This window comes from Apostichopus japonicus, chromosome 20 (assembly GCF_037975245.1).
Source record: "Apostichopus japonicus isolate 1M-3 chromosome 20, ASM3797524v1, whole genome shotgun sequence".
Taxonomy (NCBI): Eukaryota; Metazoa; Echinodermata; class Holothuroidea; order Aspidochirotida; family Stichopodidae; genus Apostichopus; species Apostichopus japonicus.
Genome location: NC_092580.1, coordinates 27273429 through 27299124, shown reverse-complemented (window position 1 = coordinate 27299124; position 25696 = coordinate 27273429). Strand labels below are relative to the sequence as shown.

Here is a 25696-nt window from a genome sequence, read left to right as displayed (position 1 = left end):
TATGATTATACACTCCCCCCCCCCCCCAATTACAAGACCCCTAGCAACGAAAGGAAAGATGAAAACATTTTTTGACGGCACCCTTACGTTTCCATATGATCACAGACTATATCAAGACTAAAATTGTTCTCAAGTCATTTATTAATTCGTTATAAGAATACAATTACTAAAATTAGTTTCTAATAACTTGAGTTGAGGGTATGCCTAATTCTAACACATTTATATAAAGAACATTCAAATTAGTACAACATAATCCTTTTGGATAGCAGGTCCCATTACTAGTGAATTTTTTAAATTTAAAATGATATCACTTATGTCATCAGGATTAGTGACTACATATGCGTATGAGTCGTGGGGACAGACCCCCCCCCCCCCAATTTTTTCAGGGTACTCAATATTCTGGCAAAATTTGTTGAAAATTCGGGCAGCCTTGGAACAAAAAATTAAATTAAACTTCCAAAAAAAAAATTCTTCACAAAATTTTTAATACACGATCCATTCTTTTTCTTTCATTCTTGCCCGAATTGCTTCTGATTTGGCCCAAATCGTTTCCGATTCTTGCCTGAATATGGGAAACTAAACATAAATTTAGTCAAATACAGCGCTGTGACGACGCTGCTCGCATTTACAGTTTTCTCTCTTTTAAGTCGTCGTTTTGCACTTTTTGCAGAATATGTGCTTACATGGATGTTAACGTGTTTTATATTGGTCTATTTGTCTTTGTTCTCATTTCATAGCTTATACATTCTGCCATAATTTGGAATTTGGTAAAGGTCCATATACACCTCAATTCGTTATGATTCTGTTACATAACCTAAACCATGCAGGCTCGACCAGGCCAACACATACAGTATGTCGTCTTAAAGGCATTGAAGACTCGCCCCAAACCGCGTGCGGCGCTCTGGAAAAGTTGACTTTCTGTTGCTTGCGAGTGAAGTTTTCTTCTTGTCGCTACAAAATGCAGACACTAATGAAACGTGATACCTTGTTATCTTTTATCTGGACCTGAGATGTCCATCGCTGCTATGTACACTGTGTTGTGGATATTGACCGTAGATATTGACCGTGGATATTGAATGTATTCACTGTTCACTAGTGTCTTATTGCCGACGGTAGCAAGCTATTCTGTTACATAACCTATAACATGCAGGCTCGACCAGGCCAACACATACAGTATCATGCGTGCACAGGAATCAAAATAATATGCTGATATGATATGCTGAGCTTTTGTGGATGGGCGTGGCGAATAACAAACACTGGTTTTATTTGAAGCCGACTCCTGTATGGGGGTTGTCTGTGGGTCCTCCAATGACACACACCGTACACACACGCCCACAAGAACTAACACGCACTAACGCATCGTACGCACGCACTAACACGCACACAAAACCTTAGACGTCAAAAAATGGTGCATTCTGACCAGGCGCGTAGCCAGGAATTTGCCAAGGGAGGGGCGAAAGTGTAGATTCGGCATTGTAAAACTATCTAAGCGTAGTGCCACCATGGTTGGCGCGAAGCGTACAAGAAAATTTTGACTGAAAATGCCTCCCAGATCGCAGGAAATGGCACTTCCCAGGCCTTGTTAGTTGCATCTTAGCATTTTCTCTTTTGAAAATACTAGCGATATCATAAAAAAATTAAAAATATATGCTCAAGGGGGGGTGGCTGCCCCTTTGCCCCCCCCCCTGGTTACGCGCCTGATTCTGACTCATACTTATAATCTATGTGAGTAACTATATAGCAGCTGTAAACGCAATAGTTCGTAAATAATTCTTTGTGTGAGAATGACAATTCAAAATGAAGAAAACGAAAACGAGTGAAAGCTGGTGGAGTCAGAAAAGGACTTAAATGTCGTAAGTTTACCGTCAATTATAATGGGGAAAATGTACAATCACCTAGCAACAAGGTTGATAAAACTCCCCACATTATTAAAATACAACACTGGATCTGCTCTACTCTAACAGGAATCTGCAATGCATCTGATCTGAAGCTCAGCTTGGGAAATGATATGATAGGTACTGGTTTGGGCTGTCACATATCATAGTCAACTTTTGCCACTATATAAGTATAGCCTTATGTTGGGAACATAATGGGTGATTTTCTTAACCACCTGAAACCGGCACTTGGCCCATTTCCGATTACTTTACAAATGGACAGGTCATTAGTTATTAATAACGTGCAAACTTAAAAATGGGGTATAACTGCTAGTGTTTGGGAAAGAAGCAGACAGGAATTTTTTTTCTTAACCATTTGAACCAGTACTTGGCCTGTTTACGACGACTGTACAGATGGACAGGGCATTAATTATTAATACCTTGCAAACTTAAACAAATAGGGTATTGTTAGCTTTTGGGAAAGAAGTATAAGGGTAGTGTTTTGTGTGTGGTGGAACTTGCTATGGCAATAAGACCCCATCCAAGTCTGTCAACTTTTTTGTTATGAAATGGTCTTTCAAGACTGATTTCGTTTCCATTCATATACACGTTAAGACAAAAGAGTAAAAAAGAAAAACAACAGAAAAGATTTCACCTTGCCCGTCCAAATTGACTTTATTAATAAGTAGACATTATGGCATATCAAGTGTACAAGGCTAGATTGGTAGCGATACAATTATTTAAAGTTTGTTTTATTAAAAAAAACTCCATTATTAGCCTGGACTATCGACCGAGGCATCGTGCAAGTTTTTATATCATTGATCTCTCAATGTAGCAAAAGTGCAAGCTCAAAAAAATAAGAAAAATTATTATTATAATAATAATAATTATAAAAAAAAAACACTATGGATACGATATGAAAAATCTGACATTAGTCTCAAACGTGCGTAGAAAACAACGAGCTGCATGTCACGTCTTGTCCTAACGCTTGAATACATGTACAAAAGCCAAAAAATAACATAAAGAGGGAGAAAAAAAAAGGTTCTGTGTCTTTAAGCACAGTTTAAATAAAAAGTTTCAGCAAGCAATAAAAAATACAAATAATAATAATAACAATAATAGTCATAATTGTTACATTGTTAGGCCTGTAGTACTTATTATGAATGAGAAAAAAAAAATTGTTAATAAGTTTTTTTTTTTTTTTCTTTCAATTAATAAATTTTATTGCAACATTCCAAAAATCTACTTTATCAGGACTAAGACCCTAAAGGAAATTTAAAAAAAAAAAAAATTCTATGTTGATATTGAAAAAAAAAGTTGAAAATTTTTCTCACAATTTCAGAGAAGAAAAAAAACTCTTTCAATACATGCACAGTTTGCACTCTAAAATCATAGCTTGTTGTAATATATGATGGTATTGGTTTGGGTTTAAGTTATTACTTATTATTGTTATTTCTACACCTACTTGATGTTACCTCAGCCTCCGACAATTTTCCATGTCTTTTATAACATGTCATTCAAATGTTCTCTCAATCTTCTTAAATACAAAACAAGCAAAACAATTCAAACCAAGCAATTTGAAATTTCATATCTTTCTTTGCAATGATCAAAAAAAAAATCACTCAAAATTATTTGCCTTTTGTATATTTATTTATTTTTTTTATTTTTCCCTTTTTGTTTTCAGTTTTATACAAAAAAAAGAAGATATTTCTATTGCGTGTCTAAACTATAAAAGCTTTATTTCAAAGAATACCACATTTCTGTGTTATTTGGTATTGTGTTTTTATAAGTTTAGTATATGGTAGCTCTACCATTACAAACATTTAAAAAAAAAAAATCACTTCACAAAAAAAAAAGGCATAAATTTACACTGAATCAATATAGTTGAACTTAGATAAACGTTTTATTTATTGTTTTACTAAACTAATTTGTAGTAATCTTTCTTTCTATCTTTTTTTTCAGTTGATGATATCAAGGCCATTCATAGGTACAGGAAGAAAAATTGCTAAAAAATTGCTAGCTATTAATTAAACTAGTGACAACTTATGGCGAAGGGGCTTCCGGGTATGTGGTCCTCTCCCCATTTCACCACCAACCAATAGTTGCCCTTCTCTTTCAGTACGTAGTTGACGTTGTACCTATGGCGACCGGCATGCTTCACGATGAGTTCGTCGCACGGTACCTTGGGGCCTAGAATTCCGACGATCAACATGTTGTTTCCTGTGAGAGCAAATACAGGAAACAGAAATGATGGAACAGGAAATACAATGATAGTAGAACGAAAGAAAGACAGTAAAATGTTGATAGGATATTCATCGCTAATGTTTTTAAATCATTTTAATAGACAATTATTTAGGGTTGCAGGGTTATATTTTTGGAGGGGCAGGCCGGGCGGCATTTGTCTGCAAAATGGACTGTCACTGGTATTGTTGTGCATAGATCAGTTACAACCTGGATAGGGAAAGACCCCATGAATGTCAAGGACTAACTAGCAAGTGGCATGAATGAAGAAGGGCACTAATCTATAGCAGGCATACATGAATAGGAGGCATGAAAAGGGGCACAGATGAATAGGAGGCAAAAGGCACTACTAACCTGCTTCTGAAGCATTGACTTGGAACTGTGACCTCTTGTTCAAGAAGGCTTTCTTCAGGCCATTACCGCTGGTGTGTACCTTGGAGGCATCTGATTCAAATACTGGCATTTGTGATGTCATGGTAGTCGTTGTTGTCTTGCAGACAGTTTCTACGACTACATTAGCAGATTCTGTACCTCTGCTGGCTGGTGCCTTGGGTGTACCTGTTATGAAAACGATACAAAAGCTTTTAGACATCTCTACGGATCAAAATGATTTGTGATTAGCAAGATATAGAATGAGTTTTGGCTATGGAAAATGGCTGTTCGTAGGAGCAAGGCACCGATCATGGCAAGCAATATACTGTGCCCCTTTCTTCAACATTATACATAAATACACTTCTTCAACATAATACATAAATAGACACTCCTTTGACATTATACATAAATACACTCCTTCAACATTATACATAAATACACTCCTTCAACATTATACATAAAAACACTCTTCTTCAACATTATGCATTAATACACTCCTTCAACATTATACATAAACACAGTCTCCTTCGACAATATGCATAAAGACACTCCTTCGACATTATACATAAACACTCTCCTTCGACATTATACATAAACACACTCCTTCAACATTATACATAAACACTCTCCTTCAACATTATACATAAACACTCTCCTTCAACCTTATACATAAATGCACTCCTTCAACATTATGCATTAATACACTCCTTCAACATTATACATAAAAACACTCTTCTTCAACATTATGCATTAATACACTCCTTCAACATTATACATAAAAACACTCTTCTTCAACATTATGCATTAATACACTCCTTCAACATTATACATAAACACACTCCTTCGACATTATACAGAAACACACTCCTTCAACATTATACATAAAACACACTCCCTCGACATTATACATAAACACACTCCTTCGACATTATACAGAAATACACAATCCCTCGACATTATACATAAACAACACACTCCATCAACGTTCGGAGAGAGCTATCGTTACCTTTAATGTGCGCAAGGAATGGGCTTCCTCCGATATGGTTTTGTCCGCCATATTTAATGCTGATCAGGTACTCGCCGGGCAGAGTTGGGTAATAAGTGCACTTGTAACCTTCTGCCACTTCCTGGACGTCCAACTTGACTTTCATCGGTCCGTCAATTTGTACAATGAGAAGAGCCGAGCCAGCACCACATGTGTTAATAACAAATTCAGCGGGTTTAGCTGTTGAAGAGAGGGAGAATGCAACAGAAATATTATTCTTCTGTTCTCCTTCTTGCCTTTCAGTGAGACTCTTCTTCACCCCAAAAACTATCATCGTATCCTGCAACCCCTTAGCAACGAAAGCGTCAATCCATAAAACTGAGCATGCCGGCATTGTAACAACGCTCCTTTGTTATATACAGTCAAGATACATCTAGTTTAAACAAAATTTTTGATAATATCCCACCGCCAAAGGATTAGTAAGGGACAAACACACGCATGTGTAACATTGAATTACGTTCAGAAGATTAGATTCCTGTGTACCGCAAATATCACAACTTAATTGTTATGTTTGCCACCAAAGGCTGACCAATATTGCTACAACGTTCATTACTGTAATATCATGTTATTCTCCATAATTACCAATCTCCATCTTTCAATAAAATGCAAAAGAGCTAAGAAAAGAAAAAAAAGAAAAAAAAATGGCTCCGAAAAGAAAGAATTTGAGTCCTCACTTGTTGTTCCTTTTTCTAGACCCTCCCCGTAGGCGTGGACCAGTCCGGGATCTCCGATCTCCTCTGGTGCGCCGACGCGTACCTTGAATGGACTACCAGGTATGGGCTGGCCTTTGAATGTCACCTCGATGAGATGAATACCGTTCTCTTGCGGTAAGAACCTAACTGCATAGTTTCCTTCGTCGACCTCGGTTACAGCACATACTTCTTCTTTCCCAGATGGTGATGTGGCGTGAGCTTTCAGGTCACCTTTGGCACCGTTCAGTTGCACAACAAAAGAAGCTGGTTGACCAGCTTTAAGGCCATGGTCCTACAAGGGGGAGGGGGAAAGGGAGGAGAAATATTAGGAATGGGATAAGATTACACATTGCATCAAATAAAATTCTTTCTAACTTTTATCAGTTCAACGTTTGGTCAAAAACTTTCAGTGTGATGACCAAGATCATATTGATAATCTATCACTTACTTTTTCACATTAATTCACCATGGGCCCCATACCCTTTCCTACTCAACCCCTGGGAGCTATATGCCATAAACATTACAAAAATACAGTAGTTGTCATGACAACAGTGCACACTACATACACTGTACATGTATACAACATCCTGTATACATTGCAGTCCTTCAAGTGTAAATCTTTGTTGCATACATTTTTTCAAACAATTCGGATTCCTTCTTTTTTTCCCCTTTCCAATCTAAAAGTGTGGAAGTGTCGGAACTTACATGCATACTTGATACACTAAGACGTCTTGCTTCACCTAGATGCGGAGTAACAAACGGTCTGAATGGACTGTCTGGGATGGGCTGATCGTTAAATTTGATATCTACTTGGTACTCTCCTAAAGAAATGAGAAAAAAATGAATTGAAATCTTTGAGCAAACAAGATAAAGGAAAAGAAAAACGAATCAAAATGAGAATACGACCATACAGAGTTAACATTCCCAGTACATCAATTTCCCACTATATCAGGGTCGTATTACAATATACCAGTATATCGGAGTGGTATTACAATCCCAGTTCATCAAGAGTTATGGAATTTTCACACATTTACCGACCACTAGGGTACACTGATGAACATAAAGAAGTGAAAGACATAGCCATTGGCAAGCTAGATCATTCTTCAATCAGAGACATGTTGTTACCAATAGCAACGCATCTATGTGAACGCTGTGAGCATTTCCATTGGCCATAGCCTGAGAATGTTAAAGTTGAAGGTTTACAGTCACTAATTGACCCTGTGACACTAATTGACATTCGGTAATTATGCAACTATGCAACATGGCGGCAGAGCAACTGTTTCCTAGCAACAACACAGGAAAAGGATAATTTTGGCTTATTTAAGGATCAAACATGCCAAGCTTTGTAGGTAATTGCAACGCTGGATTCGGGCTTTGATTGCCGATTTCAACTATATGCAAGGTTCCGCCTGCATTGTCCATCAGATCTACCAAAACATGAAACAACATCAAACTCTTCCTCTTTTCTTGAAGAACTTGAAAAAAAAATCCTCAATATCATTCTGGTTGTACAAGAATAAATATCATAACTTTTTACTGTAGCAACCTTTGGATATTCTTTCTTTCTTTCTTTCTTTCATGCTTTGTATGTTTGTCAGTGTAATGGAATATTGAAAGTGTCATTGGAATATCAAATCATTTTTCTTCTTTGTTCCTGCCAATGTTATGGAATGTCTATCATAATTCTTCAAGCCAAAATTAAACCAGAGTAGGTGCTTCTAAACTGAAATATAAATAAATAGCAGAAAAGAAATAGCAGAGGACAAATTTGCAAATGATTTTTAACACCTAACATTCTTGGAAACAATTTCTTACCTGGGACAGTTGGGTAATATATGACCTGATAGGAGCCATCTTTGTTATCTTGGAACTTAATTTCAGCCTTGGATGGACCAGAAACGGCGATACCGAGCTTTCCGGGACCGGCTTCACGTGTCCATACGGTGAATTCAGCTATTGGAAATGACAAATATAGAAATATCTATGAGAAATATATCAGTAACCATAACTAATAGAGTGATAGAAACAGTTTACCTAATTTGCATACATGGTATCTAAAAATCAAAAGAAGTTATATTTACACATTAACCAAACTTTCTAGAATTCCTAAGTGTCCATGACCTTAACATTTAAGAAGGATGGCCGTAGAATGCAAATTTTGTGCTATATGCAGAGAGAGAAAATGAACAAGGTTTGTGAAGTTATCATAGCACTATTTTGATTTAGCCTTGATATTTGCTTTCACAATGACTTTGGTATCCATGGAAACCAATCTTGAAAATGACCAAAACCCTTAGAATTATCAAATCCCTCTAAACTATAAACTCATTGCAGGTATTTTAGGAGTTTAATTTTCCTTTAAATATAATTATTTTAAACCAACTTTTCTTCAAGCTCAATTGTAAGCTGCTTACCTGGTTGATTGACCTCGCCTCTCACTAGACCGGGGCCACCTGCGTGAACTTTGTGAGCACCTCCTTCGCCCAATGGGCCCACTGTGAACTGGAAGGGGCTACCTGTGATTGAGAACATACAAGAGAGAGTCAGTGATATCGATTAACACCACCACTGAAAGAAACGGATAGCTACAGGGCCAATCATTTCCTGTACAAACAATAACATCATTATGGCTTACATGCAGCCGCATGTATACAATTCTCTGGAAGCTGGAAATTATGCTTAAGTTCCGAAGACATAAAGGTTCAAAGACAAGATATATATGAGTCTTTTTTATTACGTATGCGGTCTAATTAAACAGCTTTCTTTTTATTAAGTCGCTTTTATTACCAAACATCAAGGCAATTACAGAATATAGCAGGACACATGTCCTTTGTGGACCCTGTTCACTATTTCAGTGTCACATTTTTAATGAAGTTAATTTACTGACAATACCACATTCTCTCCTGATTTTAACATTTTAAACCACATAACAGTATAAGGAATTGAACCAGGGAGTACCGATGGTGGAGTTAATGCTCCTTACCTGGTACATGGATGCCCTTGTTCTTGACACTGACGGTATGTACACCATCCTGTGTGGGTACGAAGCGGACTACGTATCTATGATCATCCTTGTCTATGATTTCTGCATCCTCTGTTCTTCCTGCAGGGTTGGTAACCTGGGCAGTCATGTCCAAAGGATCGGAACCTGGAAAACAAATAAACAAAATCAATAATATAAATAACACTAATAACTATATGTTAAATGCATTCATAAATATGTAAAATTAATGTTAACATACAGGGGGCCCTTGCTCGTTATAAACAAGCACTATGGCCAAATGAAGCATTAAATAGATGCGTATGGAATACCCAAATGATGGCAAAATGTTATTGCACCTCTGATAACTTGATAAGTTAAACTCACCGGGTATTTTCAGGCCTAGGTCACACTGGCTACCCTTTTGTGCAATTGGTACCTCTTGGACTGGCTGTACCTTAGATTCTTGAATCATAGGTTCACCACCCTCACCCAAAACTTGAACTCTGAATGGACTTCCTGAAGAAGAAGAAAAACAGAAACCACATATTTAATCTTCTTCAAAGTTATTGCAACATCAGATTAGGGATTTATCAGATTAGAGTTAAACATCACATTTAAGAAGAGTTATTGCAACCTCAGATGAAAACTAAAGATGCCAGCAAAAAAAAAGAGATGGAATCATATCCAACAGACTAAAAACAAGTTGTCTAAACCCTGAAAACATTCATAGATCGCAGAGTCTTATTCAAACCATGATAAGCCACCAACCTTACGATTAATCAACCTTTAACAATGTCATAACATCTGTATGCATCACCACTCGTTGGATCGGCAAATTTTGTATCAAATCTGATGCACTTAATGAGCTTAAATATCAGTACAAGTTTGTTTTCCCCAAAGTCAAGAAATGTTTGTCGGTAACGGACATCCTGCTGGGATTGCACATTTTATCGATGCTAATGGCAAACAGTTACGTACAAGTCGAATGGAATCATCACTTTATCATTGCCACCTTTGCGAGGAAGAAATGTTAAAGATAGTGACGATATATATTCAACAAAACCTAATATGTTTGGTAAATTTGAAAATAACAAAAAATGTCATTTAAAGGCTATTTACTTGGAATTTGACAGAGAATAGTAATAAATGAGGAAAAGAACGACCACTTGCCTGGAATTTCTTGATCGGCGTATTTGACATGTAAATCATAAATACCAGGAGCTGTGGGTTTGTAGGTCACACGACAGGTGCCATCTCCGTTGTCTTCACAGTTAATTTCAGCAGTACCTGGTCCACCGATGGAGACACCTAGACCTCCGTAACCTACAGAGAAACAGGACTGATTGATTGAACGATTGATTGATTAGACTGATGAACTTAGGCAGGATGGGCTAGGGAACGAGTGATTCAATAATATTCTTCAAACTTTGGACAAAAAAAAGAAGATGAATGACAATACTTTCAGTAACTTCATCGATGACTTGATAGCAAATGATCTTTCCAACCGAAAGTAAATGAGAAATTTTGACATTCTCTTCTTTATCGTCTCCTTCACTATTCACCTTATATCAAATCTTCTCTTTTTCCATCGTTTGCAACTCAAAATTACAAATTTATAGCACAAAAAAAATAACTGATTAAAAGAGGACATTTTGTGCACAAATGTCGCATACTGCTATGAAAAATGACAAGTTGCGTTATAATTTCCAAACCATTTCAAATATTATTAATTATTTTTTAAAGTATTTTTTATCATTTGCGGGATGAATTATTGGTCGTTTTAAGCTAACCTGCTTCTCTGGTGTCCACGGTGAATTCAGCTTCCTTATCGACGTGGGCCTCCTTGATGCCTGGGCCGTAAACTTTGACCTTTGATGCATCGCCGACCTCTTGCGAACCGACCACGATCTTGAATGGACTGTTGGGGATGTGTCTACCATTCTTGGTGACAGTGACTAAATGCTCACCAACTTCCTTGGGGGTAAAGGTGATACCTAAATGGAAAACAAAAAAAAATAATAAAGAAATAAAATAAATAATTTTGAGAATTTCTCTTGTTTTTGGTTTGTGTGTTCTTCAAATATTTCACCAATAATACATTTTTACTTATACTTTGTTGACAAATAGTAACAGAGTGTTAAACCGTCTTTGTATGATAGAAGGCAATTGTTTTACTTTTTACCATTTTGTCGATGCAAAAAGTCGACAATCATCACACTTGACCAAAACTCAGTCAGGAACTTATACTGACATAACAAAAAAAACATTAATTATCTTAAAGTTTGTAAAAAATTCTTTTAAAAATTTAGTGAAATATAATTTTACATATTGATAGAGTGTCCTTGTTTTATTAGTCATGGTAGCTAAGGTTGGCATTCTGATGGGTTTTGTTCATTCTACCTAAAAACTTGATCTTGATGTTTTATTCTCTTGTCTTGAAAATAAAGTAGTTGCAGTGGTCGTATCACCACCGTACAGGGCTTTTTCGTGAATGTAGTAACAGACTGGTATTATAATGGGCTAGGTTCTTCAGGCTCTACAATCCATCTAATGAAATGTCACAGTTTCAGGCTTACCGATGTTTCCATTTGGCAATCTCTTGAGAGTGCATGGTTCCTCCTTGCCCGATGGGGATTTGATGGATGCTCGCAGAACGTTGAGATTGGGCTCATCGATCTTCAAAGGCACGTCGCTTGCTTGACCGACATTCATGGTGCTGCCAGGTTGATCTGAAATAAGAACAAAATGGAAAATAAAAAAGTGACTGTTTGTTGTAAAGAAAAATTACAATAATATACAAACAAACAAACAGAATACAAAAACACTTCAACATCTCAAAACTTTTCTTCAACATCTCAAAACTTTTCTTCAATGTTGACAAAAATCCCTGCTGCAAAGAAGATAGGAGTTAAAGACATCCTTACTGGTATAGTAGTATCACTAATGGTGCGATGTTATCATGACTGGGGATATGATATCATTATGGTATCATCACTGGGGATAATATATGTCTTATGGGATTATCACTAATATTAAGACGGAAGTATCCGCTTCATAACAGAGTTAATGACACTGAGATAAAGTACGGTAGGTTAAATAAAAAAAAATAAAAAAAGGATGCAAACACATACAAAAATAAAAGTCATATCACAGAGTGACAAATTCTGAACAAAATGAAATAATCTTTTTATAGAAACATCCTAGAGACATACCGATAATATTAGCCTTGAATGGACTTCCTCCGATGTCCTTGTCGGCAAACTTGACAGTGATTTCGTAGGTCCCTGGTTTGGTTGGGTAGTAGGTGACCGTGCAGGTACCGTCCTTGTTGTCTACGCACTTGATCTCTGCCTTGGAAGGCCCTTCGATGGCAAGAGACAATCCTCCAGCACCGGCTTCTTTGGTGTTGATCGTAAACTCGCAGGGTTCTCCGTTAATGCCGTGGGTCAGGCCTGGGCCATAAGCTGTCACTTGGCCGCTCTTGAGCTCGTCCACGTGAAACTGGAATGGACTTCCTGCGGTTGGAAAATTGAGTGAGGAACGTTATCGTCGAGTTTGACTCGTTTCTTTGAATCAATCGATCATCACCCAGTCGGGATAATTGTTTTATATACTGTAGTGTCATGTCCCGCTTTCGGAGCACTCGTATTGTCAGTACCAGCAGTATGAATATCATGTTTCTATCAGATCAAGGTTAGGAACTGTTTGTCCTGTCAATACCAGTGCTTTGAAGCATGACACTGGAGGACCTCAGTTTAGAGAGGTATTTTAGCATTAGGAAATTGTCACAACTGGCTGCAATCATAGATCTTATCATGAATATTCGTTATATCATAACAGCCAACACAGAAGCTTGCTACCAACAGCATAGCATGGTAAAAACACGTCTAGTACAAAACACCCATGCAAATTATTTTGAACAGGTTCATCACACCTGGTGGAAGGTAGTATAGTCTCAAAACAACTCTAAAATTAATTATGTATATGAATTTAACATGGTCTTAAAATGTGCAGCAGTAGAAAACAATACACAACACAGTGAATTACTAAAGTATGCAAGATGACAGGGTAGCATACTAATTATTTATTCATAACATAGACCATAACTGAATATGCAATGCTCATCATTTTACTGCAGAGGGCATAACGTACCTGGGACGTCTTTGTCGTTGTATTTTATAGACAATTCATGAAGTCCGGTCTCGGTGGGTGCGTATTTGACTGTGATGGTACCGTCTTTGTTCTCGATAATATGAGGGGTATCGATACGTCCAGATGGAGTTTTCACCTCGCCTGAGGGGGGGGGGGGAGACAAAAGATTAAAAGTCTTAATTATCCCAAAGTAATTTTTTCCTCCATCTTCACATCACCGCTAGTCGGGCATTAATTAATTATGTTCGCTTGCATACATTTTGTGGCAAAACTAAATATACACAGGATTAAAAGTTGCAATTCTGTGCAAGGTGACATCGATCTATTACTTCTTCCATCTTTACTGATAATACCATGTAAGGCCTACTTTAACATGACACCACACAAACTAAGTACTGATATAAGCAATGAATTATAAATGGCAAGCACATTATACCAAGAGTTTATTAAGGTGTAATGTCATCACTAAACTCCATTCATATGGTGCAATAACATTTCTCCAGTTTCACTGAATGCCCCAGTATGGCCCTTTTCCTGTTTTAACTTCCCAAGTATTAAATGTCAAAAGAAAATACATTAACTTGCTTCATTTATAGTTGACTGCTCTGATATGCTACTTGTTTATTGCCAAGTTGAAACCCAGACACATCTAATCGTAAAAGTAACTTGCTCTCATTATTGAAACTCTTGGTTGCCATGGCCTTCACCTTCTAGCGCAAATATCTCAAGTTAATCCCTGGATTTTCAGGGGCTCACGCTGTGAAACAATTATCACGGATAGCAGAAACCAAAGCCCTCCGTGGAAAGTTCACGACAGTTCAACTGGAAATGACATTTGATCTTCGCTAATCATATGACCTTATTTTTGAGAGTCCTATTAATGGGGTGTTCTGTAGCCTAACAATAACAATAACAAAAACCGATATCCACAGCTCAGTTCAGTTAATGGCATTATATTTTGCCACACAGGAAAAAAAAAAAAATAGACATAAGGGTGCACATAAATAATAATACTCCCCCTCTCCTGGTATGATGGGAATGTGTCACAATTAATCTGGTGTTATTAGCACTTAGCAACCAATGGTGATGCTATCTTTGACACTTCTACCGTAACCAATATCGGCTCGTGGTTCAAGTTTCATGAAGAACTGGAGCAGGCAATTAGGAGACATTTAGATTGGATTAATTAAACCATAAAAAAGAAAAGGGTTTATTCTGTTTGCAAGACTGATAACATTCCGATAATGACTCATCCATTTCCTTCAAGCTATCACATTCGAGACGGATGTTAGTTTTCATATCTCGTTTTATTGCACACCAAGAATTCTCCGAGCTCATCAATGTAAACATTCGCTAATCAAATTGTATAAACGTCATCGAGACATTTCTCTGTTTATCTTTCCATCCCTGCCCCTCTCTGCTGGCGGCCTCTCCGAATGTTTCCCATTGTTTTGATATCACATTACTCCTAACGATGTAGCCTTAATGACTGAGTTCCTGTGTATAAGACTATGTGCATCGTTAGTGCCCTCACATCCAAAACAACAGAAAGATATCCATGGGAGTTGTCTAACATGAATAACAAAGTCTGAGAACTATGAGAAGATGATTCATGACAACACAAAAAAAAAAGAAGCTTTTTATCTTCATCTTCAATCTTTTAGATATTTTCACAGAGGAAAATGGATTTACACAGCTGGGCACAAACTCTGTTAAATGTCAATTCTGCTGATAGACGGTATGACTCCTTTTGACATACTGTCTCCTGCCCAGCACAATCATACAACATATCATAGTGTTGTTGGACTCATGTTGACGAAAGATATTGAAAAAAAAAAAATGAGGACTACCTTATCTTTCAAAACAAGCAATACCACTTAGCTAGTTGCATCATTAATACCAATATAGATTTACCTTAGTTTCAAAGCCAACTTTGCAAGATGGTTAAACCCAAGGAAAATTGTTTGCTTGCAACTGTTAGGGATAAATTCTTACATGAACATATTAAAATATAGGATGCCCCAGTTACATGCATTAGGGAGGGGGAGGGTGGTGGTACGTGGGATTGTCAAAATTGAATAAGAAACACAGCCGTTGGTTTAATATACTCTTACTGAATTAGATAAACCATTTTAATTTACTTTCGTGATTCTCGACTCACCAGTGATTTGACCTGTGCCAGCTCCAAGGACTGGGATACAGAGGTCAAGAGGTCGGCACTCTTGATCTTCGGCAGTGGGAGCTGAAGCAAAGAGGTTTGGAGAAGATTCCTGTGGGATGATCTGCTCAGCGTCGATCAGGTCCTCTGGTGGTCCTGGACGGGCCTGAGAATTGGAAAGATGGAGAGGTAAGTATTTTCACTTGTCCTGAACAATTTGGGAAAAGTAAAGCAATAGTCTGGGCTAGCAGATTTAAATTTTAAATGATGGTTCTTAAAAGTTGAATGATATTACAAACGCGAAACTGTTTGATGATTTAAACAAATTCTTGTTTTAGATTTCTTGAGAACCATCCGGCGTCAACCTCTGCTTAGGTATTAAAAAGATTCAGCTGTACCATCATCTCAAAGTGAAGAACAAAATTTGTAACAACAACCGCAAAAGAAAGTGAACTGAAACACTCAAGTGGTCAAAGATTGGTTTGTTTTTATCCAGCTGTTTGTTTGATCAAGTCATTGAGTATACAACATCATCCGAAGTGTTAAAGAAAATTACACAAAAAAAAAAAAAAAAAATGTTGGTATTTGGCAAATGGATACCATGTTTAGTTATTTACTTGGCAATCAAAGGCAATTTGTATTACCTTCGGCTTAAGAAAGACGGACACTTCACAGTTGTTTAGTACTAGAGATCACAGTTAATTTCCCAGTCACCGACAATGAGGAACATTGTTAATGTTTGCAGTGACTTGGTGAACTTTAGCACCACCAAAAACGCCCAAAGTTTGTATTAAACCTAGCTTGATTGTAAATGACACCAAAAAAAAAAACTTATTCCTTACAGAATATTTGAATAAAAGCCAGCATTTTCAACATTTTACAATATTTGCAGACAAAACAGAAATGGCTTTTGCATCTATTTGCTCCATTTTTCTTAAATACAATTTGAGTAAGATTCAAGTTAATCTTCTAAGAAATTTGATCTGGATTGTGAGTGGGAACAGCTATGCACTTAAGATTAATGTCTGTACAAGTTTCCTTCACTGGTTATGTACTATTGGAGAAGTTTACAATACTAGGGAATACTTTCAATATTGTTTAAGATATTGATTACTTTGTGATCATTTCATCTAAATATAGCAGTTTTTACATAACTTCTAAAGCTATATTGATCTGGTCAGGTGTCTATGCCACTCTTGAGAGACCATTTACCTATATGTGTCACATTTATTTCTATCTAGCTCCTATTGCTACTGCAATGTTAATTATAATATACATGTGCCACTGTAGGCACCAGCATACTATCTGGCCATCAAATCTATGGACACTATTGTTGATATGGGTCCATTGGAATATCCCAAGAATCCATGAATCATATTTTCATATCATATCCTGAACCGAAGGAACTCTTCACAACAACTGGCCATGGCTAAAAATTACACAACTTAACTGAATGTGTGTATCAATGGGATACTAGGGAGCTGTCAATAATTTAATTTATTCTTCTTCCTTGGATGTCTCTATTGGTTGGATAAAATCAAACGTTTCTTCCAGCTATTTTCTTTTCATATAACTAAGAAAATTGCAAAAAAAAATTCTGATTGATCTATCAATTTTTTCTTTCATTTTATTCAAGGATAGAAATGAAAAAACTGCTTTGTAAATAATTTGGTTAAATTCTTTTCTGTGCTGATTGACACAACTTTAAAATGCATGAGTTAAACAGATAAACTTGAGCCTCAAGTATGCACAGGCAGACAGGACTCCCACTGGGCTATTCACGACTGTGATGGCAAAGATATGCAATGAAATATTTAAGAAATGTTGCAGTGGAATGACAGATGTGTCCTTTGGTTGACTTTGATGATGTTAAAGACTATATAGCAACCTACAGCTCTTCAACTGCTCTTCAAGTGTACCATGTCAGTATCGTTTTTCTATACAGCAAATTTATGGAAGAGATTCTTGTTTATTACTACAGCTAGCTGCTAGCAATAACAGAAGTTTTTTGATTATTAATTTCTTTGCTGTTGTAAACAAACAACATAAGGAGTATACCTGTACAATTGTTATTGTTTTTGAGATTTAAACTAGAAAAGCTGTTTACTTATTATGTCATTGGGTGCTTTTAATGTGGAAGCGTAAGACTTGTCTGTAACATCGTAACATGTATTCAAAACTAAAATATTCCAGAGGGAGGAAAAGAGTAGATTGTGAGCTATCCTGGATGCAATAAACTTAAATTTTGTTGGCAAAGTCCTGTAAGAAACAGCTGATGAGCAAACATGTGGATGGATGGGGGGGGGTTGGGAAGGGGAGGGGAGGGGATACGATGGGAGGGGGGAGGAGAGGGCATAGGATGGAGAAGATGCAAAGAAAAGTTACTATGAATGTAGATGATAAGACAGTTACATTCCCTCAATATTGTTGTGGATTTCCATTACGTTATTACTTGAGCATTCTAGCAAGGGAAAACCGATGGAACGGGGGCAGGCAAAAACTTTAATGCGTGCAGGCTATGTGCTGCTAACGATCCAATTCTAGTAAACAGCATATTGAAAAGACATTAAAGTTATAAAGTTCCTGTGACACGTTAAGGCCAAGTTTACGCATTATCTGTCAACACTGGAATGTAAGTTCAAAACAATCTTCCATGAGGAATGATGAAGATTTTCAGAGAGGAAATGGAAAGAGATTAGCGGGACAAGAAAAAGGATAAAGATGACGAATAAAATAATTGATGCGATATTAGGACGGAGGGAGTACGCTATTAATCTCCTCGGCTGACGAAAGCTGAGAACCCTTGACACGACAGAGCCCAGCTACGAGCGAGAGGATGAGGAGTCGTAACTCTGAGGGAGGATGGAGGACGGATGGAATTCCTGTTGTGTCACGCTCCTTGAATTCCAATCTGTTTCGATGGTGATTGTTGAGAGGCTCTGAGAGAGAGTCTGACGGGCTGTTGTTGACATTTTATTTATGTCGTCTGACTACGATACATGACAGTTATGGTGACACAGAGTAAAGCACACTAGAATTTGCCATTAATTCTCAAAGTGAAATCTGACATAACTCTATGTCAATGGGATATATTAAAGAGCTATGTGCACCCTCTCTTAGCAACTTCTCTCTAAAAGGAAGTCAGATCCATGACCTCCAGTTCAACTTTGGTTCTTTGTTTTTTTCTCTGATATTGATAACACTTTATGACAAAATGGTGATTTATAACGCGCGCATTTCCACCCGGAACAAAACAGTGAGAGGACATACTGGCATAATCTTGTATCGTAACTTGGAAATCCTGACTACTCCTACCACCAGTTACTGCATTCACGCAACCACAGGGAACATTATTAATGGCATTAAAGAACCTAAGCTTATCAACAACATGCAAAAAATCCTAAACTTGAGTACAAAGAAGAAGAAGAAAGAGTTGTGTCCTTATCCAGCAATGACAAAGATGCTGAAATGTGCAGTACAAACAAGACTTCTTAAAACTAGCAGATTATAACTGACGACCTGTTCAAGGAAATAGTCCATGTGATAATTCATGTTTGTAGAGTGCCCTCTATCTGTTCTCTTGTCATAACTTGACATAGTAAAAACACTCTACATCACAGTATAGATAAATTCAGTCTCAAAATTGATGGTTTTACATGTATTTGTCAAATAAAACCATGTTTGGAAAAAGGTTCCATCATTAAAAGTGGGTATAGACTCTGGGCCAAAAGGATATATCTACATGTAATGAAATATGGTCTTTTGAGGTAAACAAAGAAATTATTCAAAAAAGCAGTGAATAAGGTATAAATTGTTAACTTAGAAACAATTTCCATATTTACTGCATCCAAGAATCTTTTCTCAACATAATTCCAGTTAAAAGCTAATACGATGATACCAGTATCAATTTCCCGGAAAACCAAAACCAAACAATAACAACAACAACTCTAAACTATTGATTCAAGTAATTTTAAATTATTATGAAAGAAAACAAAATATAAAACATTACCTTCTTTGATTAGAGGTGATTCAAAGTCCAACAAAACTACTAAACTTTATATATGACAAGGAAAAACAATCCACAGGTTTCGAGAAAATATCCCGCAAGAAAGACGAAGAGAGACCCGAGTATATACTCCGCGAGGCTTTCACCCGTCAATGGGTACACAGGCAGCAGTAAAAAAATTCTACTTCATTTGCTGGCTAAAACCAAATGCAGTGAAACAGCTACATTGGATTATACCTCGTCTAACGGAGACCAAACAGATTAAACCGAGGGAGTGTTTACTCCAGTCATATCGGCTTAGCCCCACCCCTACAAAACAGACACCCTGGATGTGTGGGAGTAAGCTATTGGCTACCATGGGACACACACAACCATATTTGTCCAATCTAATGAGACGTTTGAAAATACAACCACAGCTGGTCCGGGTATAGAGGAACTAAGAAATATGAGACTAGCTTGCCGGATTCCTTGAATACCATGTGAAAAAAATAGCATCAGCGCTGACTAGATCGACTTTAGAAGAGAGCCGCTCTGCCGCTCGGCATCATGGGGGCTTGGCCAGATGTGGATCGACAAACGAATCCCGCAAAGACAACATGAAGGTTAGGCTAATGAGTTGAACGCAGATTTGACACACCGGTGATCGGCATACCAACAATAGGTTAAAGATTTGGTTACACTTAAACTGTTTAGTCTTCAACCTCGCAGTAGAAAAGTGTTGGCAACACTCGGCTAGGATGGGGCTTATGTTACTAACACCGACCAAGAATAAAGAGGCACTTAAAACACTTGGAATCGTAGATGGCATAACCACAATCATCTGAGACTTATAAAATGGCAAAGGAATGTATAAATATTAATGTAACTGAGAATTTAGCTGGGGGAAATTGCAATCAATGTTTATGGAGTGGATTTTATGAAATGGATCATTTGTTGAACAACATTTGTGGGAGGAAAGAGGGGATATGTTTATGGAGGGGTTAGGGTTCAAGAAAGGGGTTTGTTTTCATGTCCACTGTTTATAAACGGATGTAACCCGATAGAAACCAACAAATAAACCAGATAATATAAGTGCAGACAATATTCCAAGAAAACGTCAGTCGAACAGACGACGACTCCAGCATCTTCTGAACCTTGAAGGGACAGACTATGCCAGTATTTCATCTGAATCTATTTTTGTCTTTATATCGCTGGCTATTTTTACAGTCATCGCAATCAAGAGTCACCACGGCCTTTATCATGCATTGCACAGTGGTCACCTTTTTAAAACGCTTATCTATCCTTCAGCCTGTCCCAGACTGAAGCGACAACGTGCTCTATCGTTGACGAGGTCGTCTAAACAATACAGGCCCACTCGTTTAATCTAATTACACTCACGGTTATGACAATATTAAAATACCGAAGATATTTGCGTGACAAATGTGTATGACAGAAGATCATATACTTCAATAAACAATCAACTGGAAAAAAAACAATTTGTTACAAGCGTTGTAATATACATGCCAAATAAAAGCCACTTTTGGGTCTTTGAAGTTTGGCAGGGGTTGATAGAGAGCTTCCAGTGAATATTTGAAAATTGGAACATGTATATATGGACAAAGCAGGTCAGGCAGTCATTTTAAAGAAATATATATCGGGTCACAGCAGGAGATAAATCGTTATCCGACATACGAGTGCATGGACTATCGGGGTGGGTTTAACTATTTTACTGGTTTATGGGGCCTCCCGCTAGCCAGAATGAAAAAAGCACAACGAAAATGGGATCGAATCGAGTGAGGAAAGTAGCAGTAGAGTTGTAACTAAGGAAAGTTCCATGTCACTGAATTGATGATCAAGATGGGTGACAACATTATTATAAAAGGGAATATGGATCTGAAAGTAGCCAAAAATGTCTTTATTAATCATATTTAATCTGAGCAAACATGCCACACACTGAAAAAAAAAAATTTAGACCTCGTAGCAAAACAGGCTCTGTTTTATATAGTTTTCACTATTGTTTACCATTGAAACTGTTTTCGAGGATTAGCTCTACTGAAATTATTCTGTCTGAGCCCCCTCTATATACTCAAGGGATGCCACCTGCGAGGCAGAACTCCAGAAAATTATCTCAAAACAATTTGAACGCATCATCTTTCTCACCGATCACAGGGAGGGACTTTTCTGTTTCTTTACTACCAATGATGCTAATCAGCTCCAAACAATAGTAAGAGAATATCTTGAAACAATTGAAACTGAAAACTATAACAAAAGGAACCAATCACGTGACTGAAGTTCATCTTTCAAACAAAGAGCAGAACAAAACATTCTCTGACAGAAACTCTGGCCAGCAGATTCGCTTTTAATTCATTAACTATTTTCATTAATTATGGCTAAATATAATTGCTTCTATGATCAGCAGCACTTGCAAAATAAAACAAAACTTTTGAAAGCTTCCCCTCCTAAGAATCGCAGGATTTGGCTATAATCATGCTGCGCCTTTCACAGCATCCTTCAGACCCGCCTACACTGTTAAATTTATTACTTCCCCCTCCTCCCCACCCCACCATCTGTTGCCAAGCTTCCCAAATCCTGAGATTTATTACACCATAAATTACTGGTGATTACACCCCAGACAGGTTTGTCATAATGCTTACACTGAAACCTTTGCTGAGTAAACATTACTATGACATCATACAAAATGGTCCACCCCCCTAAATATTGTCCTCAGGCAGGGCCTCATTGATAATTAGCTACACCATATACCTGATTTGTTATCCCTTAGGTCACATTCAAAAATGGGGCCACATTCATCGCATGGCTTGTCAAAGTCAAACTGGATTCATTTATTTACCATGTGGTATTTAAAGAGGAACGGGAAATTGTTGTAAACGTGGAACTTGGAAGGATTTTTTTTTAAATTGAAAAAAAAAAAAAAACATTTTCAGATGGGACAGACCTTTAAATTTCCTCAGGATTACTTGAATATACAGTAGTTTTACCTAATCAGTTGTTGAAATGGATTAACATGTGATATCTTATTCCATTTTGTTTTAAAGGTGCTGGTTGTGGCCTTTGAATAGTGTGAGGAATTCACACATCTGGATAGCTCCAGTTATGGGTGGCAATGACTAAGGCAATCATAATGCACTAACATGTTTTCCTAATAGCTGTGGGTGTGTGTATGCAGCGAATACAAACTACACAATGTCGTATCGAGTGAGTGTCACATATGCGTCGTTATCTAGACATTAGGCTTGCTTATGTCTAAGGTTTACGATTACGGCCATCTGGATATTTTGTTTATGAGATTAACTTCATCCCATTACTGGAGTTCAATTACCAATGCCATATTTTCAGTTTTGCTAGGAAACACAAAAGCTGTTCATTTCAGAGTAAATGTCTCTTTTTGCACCCAGAGACTTCCTTTTTCTTCAAATTCAACAGACCATCAATTCTTTGGGTAGTAAAATGAATATGAAATTATTTTTAGTTGGCATTCATATGTTGATTATGTGTCCGATTAAAAATGATGGCCTCTCTACCATCAACCTCCCTCCCCCATCCCTCACACCTAAATGATTTGTTCTTAAAGTTTAGCTGACTCTCAACCCGGATTCACTTCTGCTATTTACAATGCCGTGCCGTCCGATATCCTGCAATCAAATGGGATCCATTGATTGATTTAATTAGTCGCATAATAACACTGACTGTATGAATAAACATGGCCGCTCTACTAAAGTTTCATTTCCAAGACGTGACAACAGCAAACCCCACAAAATACTGCAATAACAACCTACTACTAAATTGACCTCAATGAAGGCTAACAATAAACTGTAAGCACTTAATTCAAGATGATCAAGGCGAGAGAGTATATGTGTCTGTATGATTTGATGCATCGCGGCAGCAGTGCACACCGATGAGAGAACTTTTGCTGAACCGACTGTGAAAATGAGCCGCGGCGAACAAAAAAAAGAGGAGCCTGGAAGGTACAGCAAGACAAATGACACTCAGGAATCTACCTCTCATACCAATGTGTAATGCAAAATTATTATGGGGATCATGTTACCGTGGTGATGACTAAAGTGATGCATTCTGGTATGCTGTAAGGCTTCAAGGTGAACGAGTGTCAAGGAGAGATTTCATATTGAGAAACTGGAAGAGAGAATTTATCAGACACCAACAACTTCTACCCTTTTTTGCCCCCTTTTTTTTTAACAATACCCTCCTTTAACCTGTCAACACCACTCTGGAAAGCCCATTTTCCCAGGTAATCACTGCATTACGATTCCAAGGGGTCGTGGGAAAGACAACATGGCATCAGGCCATGCTTCACCATAAATGGCTGCTCATGAAATTCAGCCATAGCGCATAGCTCACATGCCAACTAATAAGACTGAGTGGATTCTACAAGACAAACTTTGTTGTGGAGAGGAGAGGAGAGGAGAAAAAGGCCTGACTTAATTGATTCCCATCGAGATATTACAAAAGAGATCTGCACCGAGGAGAGGCGAGGAGCTAGACCCAAAGATTATTGAGACGAACGATGAAACCGGAGATGGAACGACTGACCAATCACGAGGGTCCGTCTCTCGAAGGATTCTAATGATACTCGGAGGAAAGCTACTGACCGATGCAATCCAATCACATAGGAATGTCAATATTGCTTAGGGTTAATCACTGGGTATTATAATCTGTATTAAGCGACAACCAGAATGTGGATGATAAAAGTGACGGCAGAATCAATTGCAGCCGATTGAAAATTTAAACGCATTGAACTTGGCATGACCCCAAAATATTATTAATAATAATCTTAGTGATAACAGAAACGTTTTCTGCCTCTCCAAATATTTTGAAAATTAATATCGCAGCTTGATTGACATACAATGTTAGGCTATGATTACGTCCCTGTTTGAGCTTTTCAGACTACGAGATTGCACACATACATAAATGCTGTCTTTTTTTATAGTTTTATATTTAAGACTAGGATAGGAACAAACGGTGAAAAAGTTCCCCCAAAGGTTACAATAAAGGAAGACATGGTTTTTTCATTTCAATTTTTGTGAACTTTTTTGGTTTGACAATTCGTTGACGCTTGGTATTTGGTTTTGTTTAACCAGTTTTGCAAACAGCATGGAATGGAAGCTACTTGTTTGCAGACATGCTAGGTCATTATTTGCACCTGTCAAAGTCTCTTTCATACCATCTCCAAAAGGAGTTTTCTGAAAATAGTATGAAACCAACGAGTGCATGGGTGGCAAGCAAACAACATACAGAGAAATTGTCCCCAGAGTAATCCAGATATAGATACGAGTGTGATAAATATAGAACCGCGGGGATAAATTTAGCTCAGGGTTTATTAACGAAAACATTGCGTCAACCCGGATTTGGCTCATCCATATGTGACATCTTCAGATGTAAGTAATCACGTAAGCGCCCACATACTACTTAATAGCTGACATACCTAAGACCACATGATCTGGTAATCCACGTGTCTTAATAACGTAGGTTGCCGTGGTGGTGAACTCCCTTGATTGATGACTGTAGGGTAAGCAATACATTCCTCTGATATCTTGTTACAAGACATGTTTGTTTAGAAGTGCCAAGGATATTCATTGGTCCAAATGAGACACAAATTTTGTATAGTTTTTTTGTCAAGGTTCTACATTCATGATCCAGCTCTCCCTAATTATTTAATTTAATTGATTAAAATGGACGTTTGGCATTGGTGAACAACGTACAGTCACATGCACTGTGCCATATGTATCAACTATGAGTTTGCATCAAGCAAAAGATAAATAAGATTGCAAATTTGAGAATTCCAAATGAAATTATCCCGGGAATCTTGACGAAGCAAACCAGAACTACAATATCTTCTTTTGAACATTCGTTTTAGATTGTTCAGCAGCTAGTTCACTTAAATTAATTTCCTTAGAAACGGTTCTACTTAAACTGTTTTCCTGTAAACAGGGAAGTGTTGCACTCCCTCCCGATGTACACTGTTCATAGAATGTGTTTCGGCAACTGTAAATCACAGCCTAAGTCATTCTATGTCACATGTTTTGCTTTGTTCTGACTAGGCAAAACATCTCTTTTAGCAGCTACTTTTATCAACGACTGAGAGGCCGTCTTAAAGGTTGGGTTGATGGTTGTTAGTATTTCAATCCTTGGAAGAATTCAAATCATTACTTATGGAC

At 37.4% G+C, this 25696-nt stretch overlaps 1 protein-coding gene across 6 annotated transcripts in view; it reads right to left on the bottom strand.

Annotated features, from left to right (window-relative positions):
• Positions 1-2523: 2523 nt before the first annotated feature.
• Positions 2524-25696, bottom strand: part of LOC139962155 (filamin-A-like) — a 110631-nt gene continuing 87458 nt past the window's right edge. For all 6 annotated transcript variants that reach the window (XM_071962103.1, XM_071962106.1, XM_071962104.1 and 3 more), the window contains 15 exons: positions 15521-15683; positions 13360-13500; positions 12420-12722; positions 11784-11936; positions 10998-11201; positions 10374-10530; positions 9592-9719; positions 9208-9372; positions 8639-8740; positions 8040-8177; positions 6930-7045; positions 6207-6516; positions 5494-5712; positions 4470-4673; positions 2524-4094 (listed from right to left, as the gene is read on the bottom strand). In XM_071962103.1, coding sequence (XP_071818204.1) covers positions 3907-4094; positions 4470-4673; positions 5494-5712; positions 6207-6516; positions 6930-7045; positions 8040-8177; positions 8639-8740; positions 9208-9372; positions 9592-9719; positions 10374-10530; positions 10998-11201; positions 11784-11936; positions 12420-12722; positions 13360-13500; positions 15521-15683 — 2691 coding nt within the window. In that variant the 3' untranslated portion in view covers positions 2524-3906. The remainder of the gene's footprint in view (positions 4095-4469; positions 4674-5493; positions 5713-6206; positions 6517-6929; positions 7046-8039; positions 8178-8638; positions 8741-9207; positions 9373-9591; positions 9720-10373; positions 10531-10997; positions 11202-11783; positions 11937-12419; positions 12723-13359; positions 13501-15520; positions 15684-25696) is intronic.